General features: G+C 41.2%; 2 protein-coding genes across 8 annotated transcripts in view; one reads left to right on the top strand and one right to left on the bottom strand.

Moving 5' to 3' along the window:
- Positions 1-19,701, bottom strand: part of LOC133413220 (voltage-dependent calcium channel subunit alpha-2/delta-3-like) — a 101,395-nt gene that overhangs the window by 16,403 nt on the left and 65,291 nt on the right. For 5 of the 7 annotated variants that reach the window (XM_061697294.1, XM_061697309.1, XM_061697319.1 and 2 more), the window contains 13 exons: positions 19,367-19,438; positions 18,555-18,635; positions 17,709-17,783; positions 16,736-16,819; positions 16,590-16,661; positions 15,290-15,351; positions 15,152-15,219; positions 14,277-14,322; positions 13,380-13,477; positions 13,191-13,284; positions 12,997-13,092; positions 12,606-12,727; positions 11,916-11,993 (listed from right to left, as the gene is read on the bottom strand). In XM_061697294.1, the coding sequence (XP_061553278.1) occupies positions 11,916-11,993; positions 12,606-12,727; positions 12,997-13,092; positions 13,191-13,284; positions 13,380-13,477; positions 14,277-14,322; positions 15,152-15,219; positions 15,290-15,351; positions 16,590-16,661; positions 16,736-16,819; positions 17,709-17,783; positions 18,555-18,635; positions 19,367-19,438 (1,048 nt within the window). The remainder of the gene's footprint in view (positions 1-11,915; positions 11,994-12,605; positions 12,728-12,996; positions 13,093-13,190; positions 13,285-13,379; positions 13,478-14,276; positions 14,323-15,151; positions 15,220-15,289; positions 15,352-16,589; positions 16,662-16,735; positions 16,820-17,708; positions 17,784-18,554; positions 18,636-19,366; positions 19,439-19,701) is intronic. The other 2 variants (XM_061697301.1, XM_061697329.1) reach the window with 2 other exon arrangements.
- Positions 1,070-8,184, top strand: LOC133413246 (leucine-rich repeat and transmembrane domain-containing protein 1). The gene is made up of 4 exons (XM_061697361.1): positions 1,070-1,771; positions 3,646-4,030; positions 4,127-4,332; positions 6,913-8,184. Exons 1-4 carry the CDS (start codon positions 1,669-1,671, stop codon positions 7,419-7,421), a joined length of 1,203 nt encoding a protein of 400 aa, XP_061553345.1. The 5' UTR covers positions 1,070-1,668; the 3' UTR covers positions 7,422-8,184.

Genomic DNA, 19,701 nt, shown 5'->3' with positions numbered 1-19,701 from the left:
TCTCAGGACATTTGAGTGAGTGCGGAACTAAATACAATACAAAGCCGAAACAATAGTGTGAGAACTGTACATTACTTGTAGTGTTTGAAGCAGTGCGTATTTTATCCAACTCAATGATTTTCATGGCAGTTTGCACAATATGAGCAAGTCTTTTTTTTATTTTTATTTTTTGACTGTATATGTACGTAGAGGTTACTGGATTATATTTTCCTGAACAGTTAGGCTGCATCGCAGTCGTCACGTCAAATAATTTCATTTTAACTGAGTCTGAATAGAAAAATATCTGAGTCTGGATCTGGTTTGCCTATTGGAGACGCTACACTATTTAGTCTGTTATAAAGTGTGCGAGTCACACTAACAACCACAAACAATTCCCTTGTGTCTTTAGACATTTGGTCAATAAAGCTGACTCGGATTGTGACAAACTTGCTTGTGGTTTCGGTGTATTTTCTTTTTTTTTTTTATAATAAAATGGACAAATCATGCATTACAGTCCACTATGAACTGGATGACCGACAATATCCACAGGCATTTAACATACAAATACATATCAAATATTTGCCAGTGTGTGTAGCGGGCTGTGCAGTGATCTATTGTGTATTTAAGTATTATAATGTGTAGAGTAATTCAGCCCTGGGCTGCGTCATTCTATGAAATTAAATTGCCAATATACTGCATAAATGACATTTGTATATGGCAGGGTGAAGGAAAATCATTCATCCGAAGATCGGATGGGGATATGGGTGGACAAGGAGGCAAATAGCACAGAGGACATAATCCAAGGGCATGCTGAGAGCTTAAATATAATAATAACCACGGAAATATTCCCTCATTAATCTGCCTCATCCTTTGTCCATTTTTGCCTCGCCTTTAAGTGACCCAAGAGCTCAAGAGAGCTTAGCAAAAAGAATTCAGTGTAGATTTGCCACAGCAGCTTAATATCATGCTTGTCTACGTCTGCATGTGTGCATTCGTGTGTATTGCTTCTTGTTTTTTTTTTGTTTTTTTTTGCTGCGCTGGGAGCATGTTCTGCCATCCCCTCTGCCCGTGTCTCATGCGTATTAGCATTAGAGCATGCCACCGCATCGGGCATCCTCTCAATGTGTTCTTGCACGGCATGTAATTATTTGAGTATTAGACTCCGAATTCAACTTTAAGCTCATGCCATCGAAATAGGAACAGAGATAAATGTCAAAGTGCACGTGGACCTTACGATTTAAGGGGCACAGCTGAAGCAGAAGCAGGCGTACGATTTTGAAGAAACAAACAAACAAAAAAGAAAAATGAAGGCAACGGTAAGCGAAGAGGAAAAAAATACGATGAAGCACAAAAAGTGTGATGGAAAATAAAAGAGACAGAAAGAAACAAGCTGCGGGCAAGTGAGGGAGAGAGAGAGAGAGAGAGAGAGAGAGAGAGAGAGAGAGAGAGAGAGAGAGAGATTCATTGATTCCCACACTGGCTGTCTGGCTGGCAGTCATCTGTGTCCCTCTGATGGGGTTTCATGCTTGGAGGCAGTGTTGAGGATTCTCAAAAACCAAAACAGATTTCCAAGCCTTTGTAAAAAATTCAAAATATATATATTTAAAAAAAAAGAAAAACTGCTCTTTGACCATATTGGGCAACCAAAATGAGAATCAGGACATTTCATCTCAGCGGCAATGACAGCTAATGGAACCCGAACAAGGGTCAGTCACTAAGACCCAAAAAGGGGAGATAAGAAAAAAAGGACAGCGAACTCAAGCGGTCAAAGGACGGCTGGCAGATATGAGAGGTAAGACAGCAATTCAATAATATTTTGGTTCAGAATTATGTATGTGTGCATGAGGGTGGGCTGGCGGACTCTCAGAATGTTGGATAAACGGTCGTCTAATTCAGCAAAGGCTTACTACTTCTACTATGACCACTACTGCTAAAATTAATATTAATAATGCTAATATTAACAAGAGATTACATTGAAATAGCTCCTCCGACCCAAGGAAGTTACCCTTGCTCATAACTCTTCCTGAATTAAAAGAGTTGAAATACAACAGCAATTCAAGCTGAGGTCGTTTTGTTTCTTGCCGTATTTTTTTGCATCACCTCTCATCGCTGGCTGTTCCAAAAAAGCTCATGTGTTGGAACGAGGCTGACGTCCAGCGGTAGCAAGCCTCTCTGCATGCAGCTACTTGGGGCTGGAGGGACACATCCGAGCAAAGAGCCCTTCTCCAGTGTTGACCTTGTTCTGGAACTACAATGCTCCACTGAGCTTGATGCTCTGTTTATGCGCTCCGTGCATACGGACAAGCGCGACTGGGTGGAAGGAGAACACACGTGTCGGCGCACTCTTTCAAGGAAACACTTGTTTATGAATGTGTATGAATCATGCTCAATATTTCCTCCTCATAAGTTAGTCAAGTTTCATATGTTTTTGCCAAAAATCATTTTTAAGGGTGCATTTTAATTCATATTGATTAATGAATTGGAGTTCAAATTGATTTTATTTATTTTTTTGACACACTAGCCAGAATAACGTTTTAATATCAGTGAAGTCGTGCTTCTACTGGAGATGTGTTGAATGTTGTGGACGTGACCACAAATTAGATGCTTTCTAAACTTTGTCTCACTGTAATGTTTAAGTTTGTTGGCTTCATAACGCAAAACATGGTGCGCCAATCCGTTCAGAATCTGTAACTAGACTCAATAGTTGGGCCTGAATCGCATTACATTTAGCCTCAAGCTAGTCCAGTCCATGCTATAAATACTGCTGCGATGTTCCAGGAGGAATGGACATGTGAAGTCAACTCAAAAGAAATCAGACACCCAATATCTGCTATGTATGTATTTATGTGTGGGTAGCGAGTGGGTGCGGGGTTAAGAGTACGAGATTTTGACGTCACAGGGGGGGGGGGGCCGTGTCTAAGCGGCCTGGCGAGGTGGGAGTGAGCATCGTTCTTATTCTTACTCAGACCTTTGCTGCATTCAAGCAAACGTGAAAAAAAATACGTTGAACTATTCAAAACAATTTGATGTTATGGCTAAGACCATAATAATACTTTGGGCTCGCGACGTTACCCTGGACACACATTGCCTTATGATGGCAGTTAAAGATCAGTGCGACTGTAGAAAGTGATGTACAGTAACATAAGGTATGACATCCTTATTATCCCAAAAGATGAAATCATAAGTGTGAAGATTCTAAAGTAGGGGTCACCAACATGGTGAACATGCTGTTCTAAAAATAGCTGTTTGTGTTATTCTTAAAAAAAAAAGAACAAACTTCCATTTACTAGTGAGACGCTATTCTTTTTATTCATCATACTCAGACATTTCCTCCTTTCAAACAAGCTTGTAAATTTGTAAATGACTAATTTAAAAAATAATAATAATAATTTATAGTCCAAAGGTCAGTGTTGTATTGTATGGTCATAGAAATGGTCGAGATGATTTATCCCCAAAATATTTGAGCATTTTTTTTTTTTTCAGAAGTTTGTATCAAACTGGTAGCCCTTTGCATTAATCTATACCCAAGAAGTTTTGAGTTTTATTTTGATTATTAGGCAGTTTATGTAAAGTGCTTTTAAGTACAGTACCTCGATGAAATTACTTTTACCGTCTTGTTGCGCTTCTATATGTCTAATTCATAATCGCTACTCTCTGTCTCTGCAGTGATACTGGTGTGTTGCCTTCTCTCGCTGCTCTCTCTGTCACGTGCCTGTCCAAAAGAGTGCAGCTGCAACACAAACACCAAAGCTGTGGACTGCCGGGGTCGAGGCCTGTATGACATTCCCCGACGATTACATCCAGACACCCAAGAATTATATCTCCAAGACAATCGCATCAGAGGCCTGGGATGGATGGCTTTTCGAGAAATACCCCTCGTTCGTGTTCTCGACCTATCAAATAATTCCATAACATCTGTTTCCCCAACTGCTCTACTGGGGCTCAGAACTCTGCAGCGTCTCAGTCTCGCCTACAACAGCCTGAGAGAGCTCGATAAGCGGTTGTTTGGACCCGTTCACTCACTTTCACACCTTGACCTTTCACACAACAGGTTAGACATCACAATTGTCCCAATCGGACCGTGAGGGAATTGTAATCATTTCGGTGATTGGATTTCATGTTGTTTTCTCACTGTGCATTCACTAAGCCTGTGGGGTTTGTCCGGAGCCATGGGAGAAACTCTGAGGAACCTGAGCCACCTGGGGCTCGCCCACAACAGGCTAACACGATTAGACCGGTCCCTGCTGGAGTCCTTGGGCCGCCTGGATAGTCTCACGCTACGAGGCAACGCTTGGAGGTGTGACTGTCACCTTATAGGCCTCAAACTGTGGCTGGAGACCTACCTCTTCAAAGGTGTGTGCACTCAAAATGATTTGGTTTACTCCAAGGTCCTTTCTGTATGAATACAATATACACATTACAATGTTGATGTGAACTACTGGTATTAAGAAGAAGAATGTAAAACTCAAATGGGTTGTCTGAATCCACATGAATAGAATAATTGTTTCATAGCCTTACAAAACCTGGTGCAGCATATCCAATAAAAAACAAGTGTGTTTGTTTGTGTGTGTGCAAGTCAGTGTGTCATTCAATGTGTAAGTACAGGGTGACCTTAAAGTCACAACACACTTCCTTTTGTCTATTTCATTTTAGCTATGGCTTTGCAATTTCTCCAAGTATATCATTCCCTAGCCCACGGCTCTCCAATTGGCATTAGAGCAGTGCATAGCGTATATTGTACTTTGCGTTGGAGCAGTGTGATGGCCATAAAGCCTCTCAAACTGGTGTTGAATTGTAGTTGGGGACAGAAAAACATCTTGCCAAGCGGCAATTGTGCAACACGGCTCCGATGTCAACTGGCGAGCTACGGGCAAGGGAACGATATACTTTGAAAGCTGACAAGTGCTGATGGCCTCACGTTTGTCCGAAGAGATGCCTGAATCGAAATATAGTGATAGCGTATAGTGACTTTTGGGACACCCTTTAGAGTGAGGGGATCACAGTACAGCGGTTTAGGTCCTTGGCGGTGATTATTTGTTCACTTTAACCTTTAGTCTGTTTTCTTCTAACAATAATGCACTCTGAGTAGTACACAGTTGATGTATAATTTATACAACATTTTTGTGGTGTTTGTTGTTGGAGGATGGCGCTTCCTCCCCAATGTTAGTAAATTAGCAGATCCTGTTTTAAAGTTCTGAATGAAACTGAAGTCATGTGGCATTGAGAACACAAGCGTATCATGAACTAATACAATTCTTCAGTGGTGAATGTTTTCATGTTATTTTCCCATGCAGAACTACCCTGGCATGTACCGTAGATGTACTGTATATAACAAAATAACCAGTTCACCAGCTGCCTGCTTCAAAAGCTGTAAATTACAACCCCAATTTTAATGAAGTTGGGATGTTGTGTTAAACATAAATAAAAACAAAATACAATGATTTGGAAATCATATTCAACCTATATTTAAGTGAATGCACTACAAAGATATTTAATGTTCAAACTGATAAACTTGATGTTTTTTAGCAAATAATTTTATGGCTGGAACACGTTCCAAAAAAGCTGGGACAGGTGGCAAAAAAGACTGAGAAAGTTGAGGAATGCTCATCAAACACCTGTTTGGAACCTCCCACAGGTGAACAGGCTAATAGGGAACAGGCGGGTGCCATGATTGGGTAGAAAAGGAGCTTCCCTGAATTGCTCAGTCATTCACAAGCAAAGATGGGGCGAGGTTCACCTCTTTGTGTGCGTGAGAAAATAGTTTAAGGACAATGTTCCTCAACTTACAATTGCAAGGAATTTAGGGATTTCATCATCTACGGTCCATAATATCATCAAAAGGTTCAGAGAATCTGGAGAAATCACTGCACGGAAGCGGCAAGGCCGAAAACCAACATTGAATGCTCGTGACCTTCGATCCCTCAGGCGGCACTACATCAAAAACCGACATCAATGTGTAAAGGATATCACCACATAGGCTCAGGAACACTTCAGAAAACCAATTTCAGTAAACACAGTTCGGCGCTACACCCGTAAGTGCAACTTGAAACTCTACTATGCAAAGCAAAAGCCATTTATCAACAACACCCAGAAACGCCACCGGGTTCTCTGGGCCCGAGCTCATCTAAGATGGACCGACGCAAAGTGGAAAAGTGTTCTGTGGTCCGACGAGTCCACATTTCAAATTGTTTTTGGAAATTGTGGACGTCGTATGCTCCGGGCCAAAGAGGAAAAGAACCATCCGGACTATTATGGACGCAAAGTTCAAAAGCCAGCATCTGTGATGGTATGGGGCTGTGTTAGTGCCAATGACATGGGTAACTTACACATCTGTGAACGCACAATTAATGCTGAAAGGTACATGCAGGTTTTGGAGAAACATATGCTGCCATCCAAGCAACGGCTTTTTCATGGACGCCCCTGCTTATTCCTAAATTAATGATTATTTGCTAAAAACAATAAAGTTTATCAGTTTGAACATTAAATATCTTGTCTTTCTAGTGTATTCAATGAAATATAGGTTGAGCATGGTTTGCAAATCATTGTATTCTGTTTGTATTTATGTTTAACCCAACGTCCCAACTTCATTGGAATTGGGGTACAATTGCCGCAGAACAGAACAATGGGGCTTGAAACAAGAATGTGTGGTTAAGAGAAGATCACCCAGGGAGCTAGGGAAAAAAAAGTGTGCTGAGAGCAGGAGACAAATAAAATACTGACTCAGAGGGGCGACAGAGGGCGGCGGTTGAAGTCCTACCATTAATCACAACAGACTGTAGAGGCCATTCAAGAAAGGCATTATAGGCGAGATGAATTTATATTGCCTCTCAAGCCCATGAACTGGTTAAGGCTGAGCTATGACTGAGGTCCTCTGTACAGTGTGACTCCAAAAGGATTATAACATAACTGATGATGGATATCTCTGCCCTCAAGGTGGCGTGGTGGATGAGGTCCTTTGCGCCCAGCCCACAGAGATGCGGGACAGAGACCTGCAGAAGATCCCTTACCAGCTCTTCCACGCCTGCATGACCACAAGCTACCATTACTTGTTTGCCAACATCCATCATCTGGAATCGGAGAGGCTGCTGCGAGGCCACATCCATGGCAACCACGCTCATCCCTCAAGCCACGCGCTCCACGTCCCGATGGCAATGGGGGAGGGATTCGGGGGCGGAGGAGGTAATATCCCAGAGTGCGAGACGAAGCAAAGGCAGAGACCAGTCAACTTGCGCCACGCTATCGCCACAGTGATCATCACGGGAGTCGTGTGTGGGATCGTGTGTCTGATGATGCTGGCTGCAGCGGTATACGGTTGCGCCTATGCTGCCATCATGGCCAAATATCAGCGGGAACTGAAGAAAAATGAACAGTTGGCAGCGGCTCGTGCCGCCGATCATGCCAGGTTAGATGAGAAGGAACCACTGGAGAATGCCATTGCCTAGGAGATGACAACACAAACCCTTGAACTTCAAACTTGGGCCTCAACCCTTTAACCTAATCATCTTTGGATGACATACGTGTGTATGTGTGTGTGTGTGTGTGTGTGTGTGTGTGTAGGTGCTGTGAGAGTGAAAAAAAGAAAAGAAAAAAAAGAGTGGTAAATTATTCATGTTCGCGTGAGTTGACATTTTTTTAAACCTGGGTAGCTAATTAAATTCCACAGGTATATGACTATGCACTGAAAAGAACTGCAACCATGCGAACTCACGGGGGCAGGCCAAAGTACTGAATTGAATATATTCCTTTTTCTCCAAGAAGCGCATATCACAGATACCGACGGCTATATTTAATACTCTGTATTTCTAGGTTTTTGTAAAACTCTGGTATTTGAAATTCATTTCAGAATGTGGTTGTCTTTCAGCTGTTGTTTATAGTTTTGTTGTCTAATATCAAACTTATTTTTAAATTCATAGTTGGCAGCTGGTGTCTGTAATGTTTTCATTTGTTCATGATGAGAGACACAAAAAAAGAGTGATTGTGTGTATGTGTACTGAATGCAAATATTTGTCGAGAATTAAATTGTTTCCGCCCGATAATGTGATATAGTTTTGCAGAGAAAAATATGTTTTATTAAGAATATTTTTCTGACACCCCTTGAGGGGATGATGGGAACTCCTTTGAAGCAATAAGAATTTTATGGGTACACAAGATTATTTACCATTATTGTACCGCTGCACAAAATGACATAAACACATGAAAAACGTTTACTGAACAGTCGGTTGAGTTGTTGTTTGTGAGTCATGCCAATTACGTATACCAATCTTTCAGCATGTATGATACAAAATAAATGGAAATATATTTAACCAACAACAGTACTTACATATATTGACCAGTAAGAAGGTGGACATGCTCAAATGGAGAAATTTGTAAAATTCTGAAACTACTCAAACAATAATACTGCAACGCAACGGGGGCAACATTACTCTAAAAAAAAAAAAAAAAAAGAACTAAATGATAACTTCCTTTGCAGAAGCCAAAAGAGGAAACCAGTCCCCGTTAATCACGCTCAGAATGGAAAGAATGACGTTAATATAAGCTTTCATTATCCTCCATTTGGAGATTTGCATAAGAAAAATCACATGGGTGCTCCAGGTACACCCAAATGATCATTTTACACAAAAGAAAAGGCATTTGGCCAAAAGATAACTACTATTTTTCACGGCTGTGACTGATACCAGCGATTCGGAAATGATGGACATTTTAAATGAATTAAAGGGGGGGACTGTGAACTGATAAACTAAGAGCAAGAAGCGATATTAAAAAAAAATGACAAAATATTCGGTCACTACAACTTAGCACTAATTTAAATGTGATTAATGGAACCAACCACATTCGGAGTGATGAGACGCTTGCATACTTTTTGACTGATTAAATTTATGATCCTTCTGAAGGATTTCACTTTGTAATAGTAATAAATTGCGGCGGTCCTTTTTCTCGAATGGAGATAAAGATTTTATTTTTTTATTTATTTGTTTACGAACATTAACCCTAAACCAAATAAAACTCATAATAGAAATAGCAATCTCAACTCCTTTGTCAGAAACCAAGAATCATGTTACTTTTGTAGTTGTTTTTACAATACTACACTATAAAAAAAAAATGCTAAAAATCTACAAGTTTCACCATTTGCAGTTCAATGTTTTCATTTTACAGTTGCATTTGCGATAATATGCATAATGAGAACACAGCACTGAATTATAGCTTACTGAAGCATGTACAGTAAATATACGCAGATGCTCTTGGTCCTAACGGCTGACCTGACATTTTATGTGCTTTGTGTCTAATGCCAGCAAACCCACCGCACGTGGCACAGGCTGTGACACGCGCGCAGACACCCGAACAGATACGCTGGCATTCACGTGTGTGTGTGCGTGCGTTGGGCAACGTTGTGACTCAAGAGATGTCTGCGGGGCGCAGGGGCGGAGGATGTCGGGGAAGGGCGGGATAGGCTGACGGGGTTCCGTGGCATGTGATGTCATCAGCCTGTCCTGTCAAGTTAGTCCGTTCGTGTATTTGCAAGTCTACAGCTCAGTCGAACGCAGGCCGGCGAAAACTGGCCCTAACTGGCCCACGCTAAATTTGCATTCCAGCCTACATATCCCCTCCCATCTGACTCTCTTATATAAAATCATTCTTCCTGACATCCCCCAATCTGACAGCCATGATCATTATGACTGTACATCAGCAGCCTTTGTAATGATAGGTTCTCCTTGTTAAAGTGAGTCGAGGCACTTGGATTGCAGCTTTACAGATCTGACACAAGGATGCAACCTTAGAAGAATACTGAGAAAATAATACGGTTTGCTGCATGTTTTCCGCTCTGCCAAGAGTCTGATGTATCTGTGTGTGCGTGTGCGTGTGTGTGTGTGCGTGTGTGTGTGTGTGCGTGCGTGCGTGCGTGCGTGCGTGCGTGTGCGTGCGTGCTTCCTTGTGAGAGAGAAAGCTGTGGCACCACACAGACTCTCCCATCTCTGTCCTTCTGCTCCAATGGTTTCCCCCAGGCCTATAGTACCCACAATGCACTGCTCTCATGTCAACGCAGCCAGGCACCGTGAAAATGTTTCTCTTTTCTTGCCCTTCTCTGTTCCTTCGCTTGTTATACCAATTGGTTAATCCTAACCCAACGGTTGTTCTCTGCCAAGATAAAGCTTTGTCCGTTAATTCTTGTGCATCGATAATCATCTGTGTATTACGTAATATTGAGCAGAGAAGAATGGCAATACCCACTGGACAAAGGCAAGCCCTTTTTACATTAATTACCTTACCTTTTTACAATAAATTACATCACACTTTTAACAGCTAGACAGGATATGTGTCGTAGATATCTGTAATTTTTAGTTTTGCCTCGTCAAAAAAAACATCTAAGATATCCGCAACTACTTTCCTCCTATCCACATTTGTCATTTCAGATATCTGCAACGTCATTCAGTTGCAGAGATCCACTATGTGAATTAAAGATATCTGCTTTAACTGCAGTTTAAGAGTTCTATAACACCATTTTGAGTGGTCAAATTTCCAGTTCACGATATCTTTAATTCACCTCAATTCAAGATATTGACTTGTCCCTTTTCATCTTAATTATATAATCATTAAGTCTTAATGATGATGTCAATATCTCAAACTGGAGTTGCAGGTATCGAAAATTCAGTTGCACATACCGGTAATTCACTCAACTGAATTCATCATCACAACCCGAGCGGTGTTCTGTTATTGGACTTCTGTGCTCATCACGGATGTTCAAGAATAAGGGTGTCCACACGTGCACTTGGCACCAGGACACCCTAGGTCGCAGTTCGATGATCGACTTTGTGGTCGTGTCATCGGACTTGCAGCCGCATGTCTTGGATACTCGGATTAAGAGAGGGGCGGAGCTGTCAACTGATCACCACCTGGTGGTGAGTTGGCTCCGATGGTGGGGGAAGATGCCGGTCCGACCAGAGCTCGACAGGCGGATCAGTGCAGCGTCTGCAGTGATGCGGACTTTGTATCGGTCCGTTGTGGTGAAGAAGGAGCGAAGCCGAAAGGCAAAACTCTCAATTTACCAGTCAATCTACGCTCCTACCCTCACCTATGGTCACGAGCTGTGGGTCGTGACCGAAAGAACAAGATCCCGGATACAAGCGGCCGAAATGAGTTTCCTGTGTCCGGGCTCTCCCTTAGAGATCGGGTGAGAAGCTCGGTCATCCGGAAGGATCTCAGAGTACAGCCGCTGCTACTCCACATCGAGAGGAACCAGATGAGGTGGCTGGGGCATCTGATTCGGATGCCTCCTGGACGCCTCCCTGGTGAGGTGTTCCAGGCATGTCCCACCGGGAGGAGAACCCGGGGACGGACCAGGACACGCTGGACAGACTATGTCTTCCAGCTGGCCCTCGGAGCGCCTCGGGATCCCCCCAGAAGAGATAGAGAGATGAAGTGGCTGGGAGAGGGAAGTCTGGGCGTCCCTGCTAATGCTCCTGCCCCCGCGACCCAACCTTGGAAGAAGCGGAAGATGGATGGATGGATGGATGGAATGAGAAAGCCGATGCACATGAAAAGCAAAAGTGCCATCATTTGTCCTCGACGAATTGTTGTTGCAGAATTATCCGTCATAATTCAGTTTTGACGAGACACTTTGTGTCGTCATTGTGTGAGATGACAATTGCGCTAATTCAATGGAGTGGCAAAACACACTTTATTTATGAACCTGACATCTATTAACGTTTTGCAGGCTTGAAAACTCCTCGGCGCAAGAGTCTGTTCATTTTATACCTTCACCTTCTTTTGAACGTGCGTTCGCTCAGCAGCGAGCGCGTATTGAGAGGAAAGGGACGAGGGAAAGAAGAAGGGGCCGACAAACGCAGAGCAGCTCCGCAGGCTAAATATTCCTGCATGATGGTAAGAGGAGAATTTTACAGCCAGTGTCAACTGAAGACTGTTGGATAGAAGCTGCTTACCCGCAGCTATGGGTGATTTCCTCTCATCCAGGAGCTGAATGGCTGTGCTGGCTAATACAACACTCTTGTTTTCGGATCCTACAAGCGCACACACACACACACACACACACACGCACACACACACACACACACACACTTCATGAATCATTTGAAAATTCTTTATATGAGTTCTGAACTGACCACAGGGAGATCGGTGAGAAGAATAATATTTGGTGGCTCCAGCTTCCTTCCATGAGTGAGTGAACCCAAGGCGAAGTCAGTGCCAGTAAATAAGAGGCTTTGAGATCTCTTGCATTAGCTGAGGCTAATGGAAAGCCTGAGGCTGACGACTGATAAAAACTAGTTCCCCCTTTGAAAGAAGTAGTATGAAGCTTAGCTGTGTGTGTGCACCCGTGTTCTGGCCAAGTCACTTACAGAAAGGGCTGGAAATATTCCTCATCTATCTGATTTCACCCCAAAGCAATCAGAAGCGTCCACAAGGACACAGCACAGAATTAATATGAGAGGAGGGAGGGATGCATGGCTATACAGTAGCAGGAAACCAAATGTTTGGGTGGAGAATAAGCAAACATTGTAGACCTAAACGTATGTAGTCTTCATTATTTGTAAGCATTTTGTTTGATAGCTTGTTTTTACAACGGAACATTTGCAACTTTGCAGACAAACATTGCAGCATTGTCATCCACTAACCTGTGTTGAAGGGCAGAGAGTAGACAAAGGTGCCAGGAACTTGTTCTGCTGCCCTTTTGTACCACAGGGGGAAGTGATCGGCATTGAAAACCCCTTCTTTGTCCTCAGCAGTCAGGAAGTCTCTTGAGACAGACGGAAAGCACAGAGACGATCAATGCATTATTCAAAAATGAATATAAAAGCACCGGCCACAAGTTGCTTAATGAAAACCTCTACGTGTATGACACTTGTAGCGAGGTATAATTCAGTATAATTTAACAATGTGTACATTATTGGAAGTAAGTAAGCAAGACAGTAAGACAGTATGTACTCTGGGTAAGGTAATCAAATTGCAAATCTTCCAAAGAGGAAGTATTAAAATCACAGATATCAAGAGACACGGCATACTTACTGGCTCGTAAGCTTGTCAGGTACTACGAACAGGTTGATTCTGGACAGGCCGGTCCTTGTGCCCAGATAGGCAATCTCAACTCCTTTGTCAGAGTTCCTGTGTTTCAAAATGTTTTCAAAAACATGGGACGACAGGTAAGCGTCACATTAGTCCGCATGTGTGCGTGTATGTGCGTGCGTGCGTGCGTGCCTTACTCAGACTTATTGAGCACCAAGCTGGTCCAATAGGCCTCAAGTGGGGCAGTTACCACAGCGTCAAAAAGGACCTCTTGAATCAACTCCTTATCACCTGACCAGTAAAGAAACGGGCCCGAAATGTCACCAGCCAAATGTCTACGAAGTCAATCAGTAAATTAAGGTGGATTTTTGTCGACTTTCACGAACATTGTAGTTGGGGCTCATGTCCACCGAGGTAGAGTTTGATTGCGTCTATCTGCGTCAGGTAGCGGTGCTCTGGATGCTCATCTGTATCGCAGTATGTCCTGTTGCGAGACGGATAAATAAATGACCAATAAACAGACTTCCAATTGACAACAAATGTTTTCCACATGGGACATATTTTGAAGGAAAGCAACTAAACCCACAGTTTTTTTTAGTATAATATTTTTAGGAAACCGGTTGCAATGTTAGTAAATTGTTTTAAGTTAAAAACATCCTTATATCAGTCATGTTATACAGTGTTTTAGTCACTTACTTTTCCTATCATAGATATAATGGAAGCTATATAAAGTGTTTTTAATTCAAAAGCCATGTTATGGTTATCAAAAACATAGCATCAAATAACACAATGACACTGGTCAACAACAAATTTATTGTCTAATATTTTTTAGCTGACTTGGGACAATTTTGACGTGCTGAATCAAATATCACATTGTTTTTACTCAATCAGGTCAAATTTTTGAACTATGGCCACGTTTTTGTTTACATGTACAGGTATGTTCGCTTTTAGCCCTGAATTTTCAACAATGAGGTCGTAACATTCAATTTACAGTTACTTACTTTAATCAATGCCTACTATTCACTTTACAGTAAGCAAAGTTCGTAGCATTTGATTAATAAACTCGTAACAACTTGGCATAAAAACCTGACGTGAGCAAGAGAAATCCGGTGCAAAATTGTCCTAAATCAGTTGAAAAAAAAAACATAAGACAAAAAGCAAACAAAAAAATGTAACCCAGTGTAATGATAACAAATTTCTCCAGATCGACAAATGGAGTTGATTTCACTTTGAAAAGTTGATTTAAACACGAAAAGTAACGTTGAAGTCTTCCATATTCATACCATTCATCTGCGAGGGCAACATCAGGATGCTCTAAGTCGTGAAGACCTGGAACAAAAAAAGAGAAAAAATATCAAATGAACAAGCATGAAGTTAAGCTGGAGAAGCTGTTAAAAGCCCTACACTCTTAAATACATGCAGCATGCGTGAAAAATGTATTTTGTGTCTGGTTTTGGCAGGTCTGATTGGATCAGGAAGAGCCAAGTCATGCTCAGGCGGCTCCCGATGATGGATATGTATGGCGTTACAAAGAGACCACCGTGACATGAATATTTACATGCATGAGGCTGGATATGGAAGCTAGACACTGTGGTTGACATAAGCATCGATCAAGATATCGCCAACACATCTAAAGAGCCACTAAAGAAATATTAAGCTTCCTGTTTAATTGTGAGGTTTTCGGTTCTGTTTGCTACTTCAACATGTGTGATGACGAGCTCACATCACAGCGTGAGAGTTAACTAAATCAGTGAGAAAAGAGAAGGCGAGTGACTTATGATTAGTAAGTAAATGTAAAAAGTCTACACACCCCTGGTAAAATAAAAAAATGTTAAAAAATGACACCAATATCATCATCAATAGACCCTGTAAGATGTACAACTCAACTGAAATAAAAAAAGAAACTTTTTTACTTGCTCTCTGGAAAAGATTAAATTGTCTTTATCTATCAATTGAGTTGTACGGATTATAGTTTTGCATTAATGGTGGAAACAGTTTTGGGATGATTTAGCTTGAGCTCATTTTTTTTATTTCAGCAAAAAAAAAAAAAAAAGGCATTTGAGTAGAGAGCTGTGCAGACTTTATTTTATATATCCACCGTATGCATACTTAATATCATGTAGCTTTAAAATACAAAAAATAAAACAATATAGCATACCTTCCTCTACAGTGACGTTCCCTGTGAAGAAGAACTTGCCGTGGCCTCTGGAAAGTGCTACTCCAAGGCTAACAATAAAATAAAACACATTACTGTGTAATGTTCGTTGAGCAAAGCCAAAACGTGTCTTTTTGTCACCTGAAAGGAGTTCCCTGGATATCTGTGTAGTAGTAATCATTATGCAGCACCAGTACACGCCTCTGTAAAAAGAAAAGGGAATTATGTATTTTCAAAGGTGGCTAGTAAAGCGCTACATTTACTCATGTAACATTTAGTAGTTTGAATGTACCATTCCTTTTACTTTTATTACTTGTGTATTTATGAGATGTATTGCTACTTTAACTCCGTAACAATGATTGACATGCCGCTCGCTGCTTTTATTTATCCACTATTGCGTGCGCAATCTATTTTTAAGACTTCCACATAGCCCCTCCCACACACAATCAATACATCTGGTCAGCAAAACGCTTCTTCGTGAAGTCATTTAAGTGGGGAAAAAAAGCAAATCATGTTTCTGTAGGGCCCAATGCATGTGTTGTTATGGACAGTTTAAAATTGAAACAGTGGCAGGTGTGTGTGGATTTTATGAAATATTATTTTTATTTTTTTATTTTCTTTTAGGAATGTATTTGACGTTCATGGTCTGATTTTTATTTTTGAATCAGAAGTTACTCCCGAGTTAAGTCTTTGCTCGAGTAGCTTTTTTTGACTGAGTACATTCGTACTCTTACTCAAGTAAATATACGGAGGACCACTTTTTACTTTGACTTGAGTCATATTATTCTAAAGTAACAGTACTCTTACTTGAGTACAATATTTGGCGACTCTACCCACCTCTCCATTTTTCATACATCCAGGGTTCATAGCTGTGCAGTTCTGTATCTGATGACATTTGCTGCAGCATGTCTCCATCTAGCGGTTATGGGAGTACTTGCGAGTGGCGTATAATATATCTTGAATATGCATGAGCGTCCTGTGCTTGAATGTGTGTACTCTATTTGGAGATATGTATTTTTGCATATTGAATGCTTATTAATCAGCTGAACGTATAATGTTCTCGACACAGCTTTGAAAGTGCAACACGAATGCACTCAGGCTCAGTAAGACACACACACACACACACACAGTGTAGTGTGTAGGTGTGTGTGTGTGTGTGTGTGTGTCCAAAAGACACATCAGGCTGCTGTCTCTCTCGTATTCAGCAACATGTGCATGTCTGAGATAAGGGGCTCACACACTGAGGCAGACAACTCGTGCATGCAGAACAAACCAAATCAGACAAATTCCCCAGTCAATGTTGTACATCACTGTATAACCTCTTGGCAAAAGTGGTGCTGCCTTTGAAAACCCCATTCAGGATATTGGGAAAATGCTTTTGTTATCATGTTTTCCATTTAAAAAAAAAAAAAAAAAAAAGGGGGGGGGGGGTATCGCTCACCCCTTTGTCGATGCTCCTTTTCACCTCCATTGAGAAGGTCCCCTTCTTCCTGTTGACCATGGAGTTCCTCAGCTAGAAGCACAAAGAACGTGCTGAGCGTCCGACGTCGGTTGCACGACGGCAGAAAATGGCAACGCGAGTCTCACCGTGTCGTCCTTGTCCTCCCATTCTACCTCAGACAAATCCACGCTGCTGTAGTTTGGCTTCCTTCGCTTTTTGCCGGCGCCATACTGGGCAGGCAGTAAATGTGTGCACAAAAACAGAGAGACAGCACAGAAATTGCGACACGATGACTTCATACTCGTGTGAAATTTTCACTGAATGTTTTCCAAAACCTGTTTTGACACTTTGTTTGAATGACGTGATGGTCTATTTTTCATTGGTTCGGGTGAAATCTATGTTTTTGACAGCATGTGGTGGTCCAACAGCTTTCGAAGCCACCTTATGTTGTTTTATCCTTTCTTGCAGTTTGTGTGTCAACATGTTTGTGTTGAGCAGTACAGCGTGTGTGTACTACGACGTCTCGTTCATCTATCAGCGAAGATAGCCTCCCGACACTCATCAATATCTTTAATTAGACCACTATTAAACCATCTGTCGGTCTGTCTCACTGCCTATTTTCTCTTCTCCTCCTCCTCCTGCTGCACATCTTTTCTCCTCTCATCCTTCCATTTTTACTGCATCCTATTAATTCGCCCATCAGCCTCCCTCCACCTCTGCCTCATGTGTGAGAGGACCCAATTAATACAATGGAGTTAACAGCAATCACAACCATTTAAACATTATATCTTCGTATACATGCAAGGTGCAGTGAAGGAATCTGAACTCACTTTCCTCTTCTACAGAAAAAGCATAGCCAAGACATTGTTACTGTATAATGACATGTGCATGTCTCTGTGCCCATTGACTTTCTGGTGTGATATCAAAATATATGGTTTTGATTGAAATGAACTCACAAGTGAACTCCCAACTTTAAAAAAAACAAAAAACTATTTTCTGCAATGTAATGAAGGAATATGTTCCAACAGTTATGTATGCAACTTAGAGGTGGCTCCAATAGTGTGGTCCGAAATGAGTGAACTTGTTAAGAGTAGTTCCCGACGGGCCACTCGTACTCACAAGTGGCCGCAGATCTGGGTGGGTGAGAATGTAGCCGTTGTTGGTGATCGCAAAGGCATAGCCGTGAATGCCCAACTAGGAGAATAAACACACACAACAAACAGATTCATTGTGGACTAAGTTTTTTCTTTTTTAAAGTCAACAATGCCTGGACAAAGAAACCAATGTTTTGACTGACAATAGGGTCTCAGTGCAACAGTTAATTATCAGCACTGGTTTTACAACTTCACTGTGTTTTTTTTTTTTAATTATTTTTAGAAACACCATCCTATGATGCAGAGTAATTCCAAACGGCAACACAAATAATAAACAATTGAAAACCGACACAGGATACTAATAGTGTCAATGAAAGCTAACAAGCAGCATTGGTGCATGTACCTAATTTTAATGCTGGTGACATCTGGTTGATTTCTATGTAACAGTCAAAATGCACCCTCTGCACAAAGCAACCAATTCAAAATTCATCCTATTTTAGTCTAATTCTACAACACGCAAATGAAGTTTGTGATTTGTAATAATGTCTTCTTTAATGCTTATGATTGTTTTCTCTCATTATGTGTGGTGGACAATATAAAGGTTGAAATTTTTCTTCAATTTCTTGACAAATAATACTTGCACATGGGGAGGGAAAAAAAAAAAAAAAAAAGGCGACGAGTATCAAGTAGCGTTAGTGAGCATGGTGTATAATTTACTTAATTACAGGACTCGAGCAAGAAGGCAAAAACAATAAGCATCAAACCTAATCAAAATCTCTTTTTCATCCTCTCCACAGTTTGGTATCCAATTACTGTGTCTATGTCCATAATTATATTGGAGATTCAGAAAAATAATAATAGCATCGAGTACCTTGTATTTGGGAATAGTCTTGAGTAGCTCTGAAACAGGGACGTCTGTTCCTACCACCCCTAATAAAATGCCATGGTTCCGCTACAAACATAAAATAAAATGTTAACATTTCAGAAGTATTCGAAGATTACTTACAGAACACACATCGAACGTGATCTACTTTTTCATACATATAACTTTGCTGTGTGTTTGTGTGTGTGTGGAGTGGAGCACCAACAGTGGGTGTCGCTCAGCGTGCCATTCGGGCTGGGATTGCCACTTTCCTTTCATCAGTTTGAATTGCATTTCTAAATAATTAAACATATTAAAATAAATAAATAAATAAATAAAATACATTTAATGAATAATTCAATCTACTTGCAGACCAGTTTTGCTGCCTTGCTCAAGGGCACCTCAGCAGTAGCCAGGAAGCAAACTAGCATCTCTCCAACATCGAGTATTCTTTTCTGAGCTACAGCTATTTATTTGTATTTTTTTTAAAACAATGCAATAGTCGATTAAGATGAGCTCATGGTTTGACAAGTGCATCTTGGGGCGCGCTAGACAAATGCACCAAGGACCAATTGTTGAAAGATGCAGAACATTTTCAAATTGATGTTCTTGAGAAGCTCACAATAGCTAATCACTCTTTTAAACATTCGTACAATTCAATCATAAGTGGCCCTTGTAAGATCGATCATTTCAAATCAAAAACTAACTGGGACCTTTTTTTTTTTTTTTTTTTTCGCAAAAGAGGCTGTCAAAGAAAGAGATCATTCATTTCAAATTTGCTCAAACCTGAATGATAACGGAATAACGGCGCTAATACTTACGGTCTCATTCTTAGTGCTGAACACAGGCATTGCCACAGTGGTCATCAGCACTGGACCTTGACCATCATCCAGCTAAAAAGATATTGAGTGATGAGATGAGGGACAGAAAAAAGGACACGAGGGAGGAGAACGAAGCGGAACCAATAACGGAACAGAATTGAACAGGTTTAGAAGTAATTACGTCGCTATTGTCACGCACGTTCTATGAACCCGACTTGTGACGCTTATTAATAGCGCACCTGCGAGTAACTGTGCAGCAGATGCAGTCATCCTCAATTATCTTCTTCAGGCTCCACCCAACTTATATGACATGTTTTATTCATGTTCATTATTCG

Source organism: Phycodurus eques, chromosome 1 (assembly GCF_024500275.1).
Source record: "Phycodurus eques isolate BA_2022a chromosome 1, UOR_Pequ_1.1, whole genome shotgun sequence".
Classification (NCBI taxonomy): Eukaryota; Metazoa; Chordata; class Actinopteri; order Syngnathiformes; family Syngnathidae; genus Phycodurus; species Phycodurus eques.
Note: the sequence above shows the minus strand (reverse complement) of the source record. Positions and strands in the feature narration are given on the sequence as shown.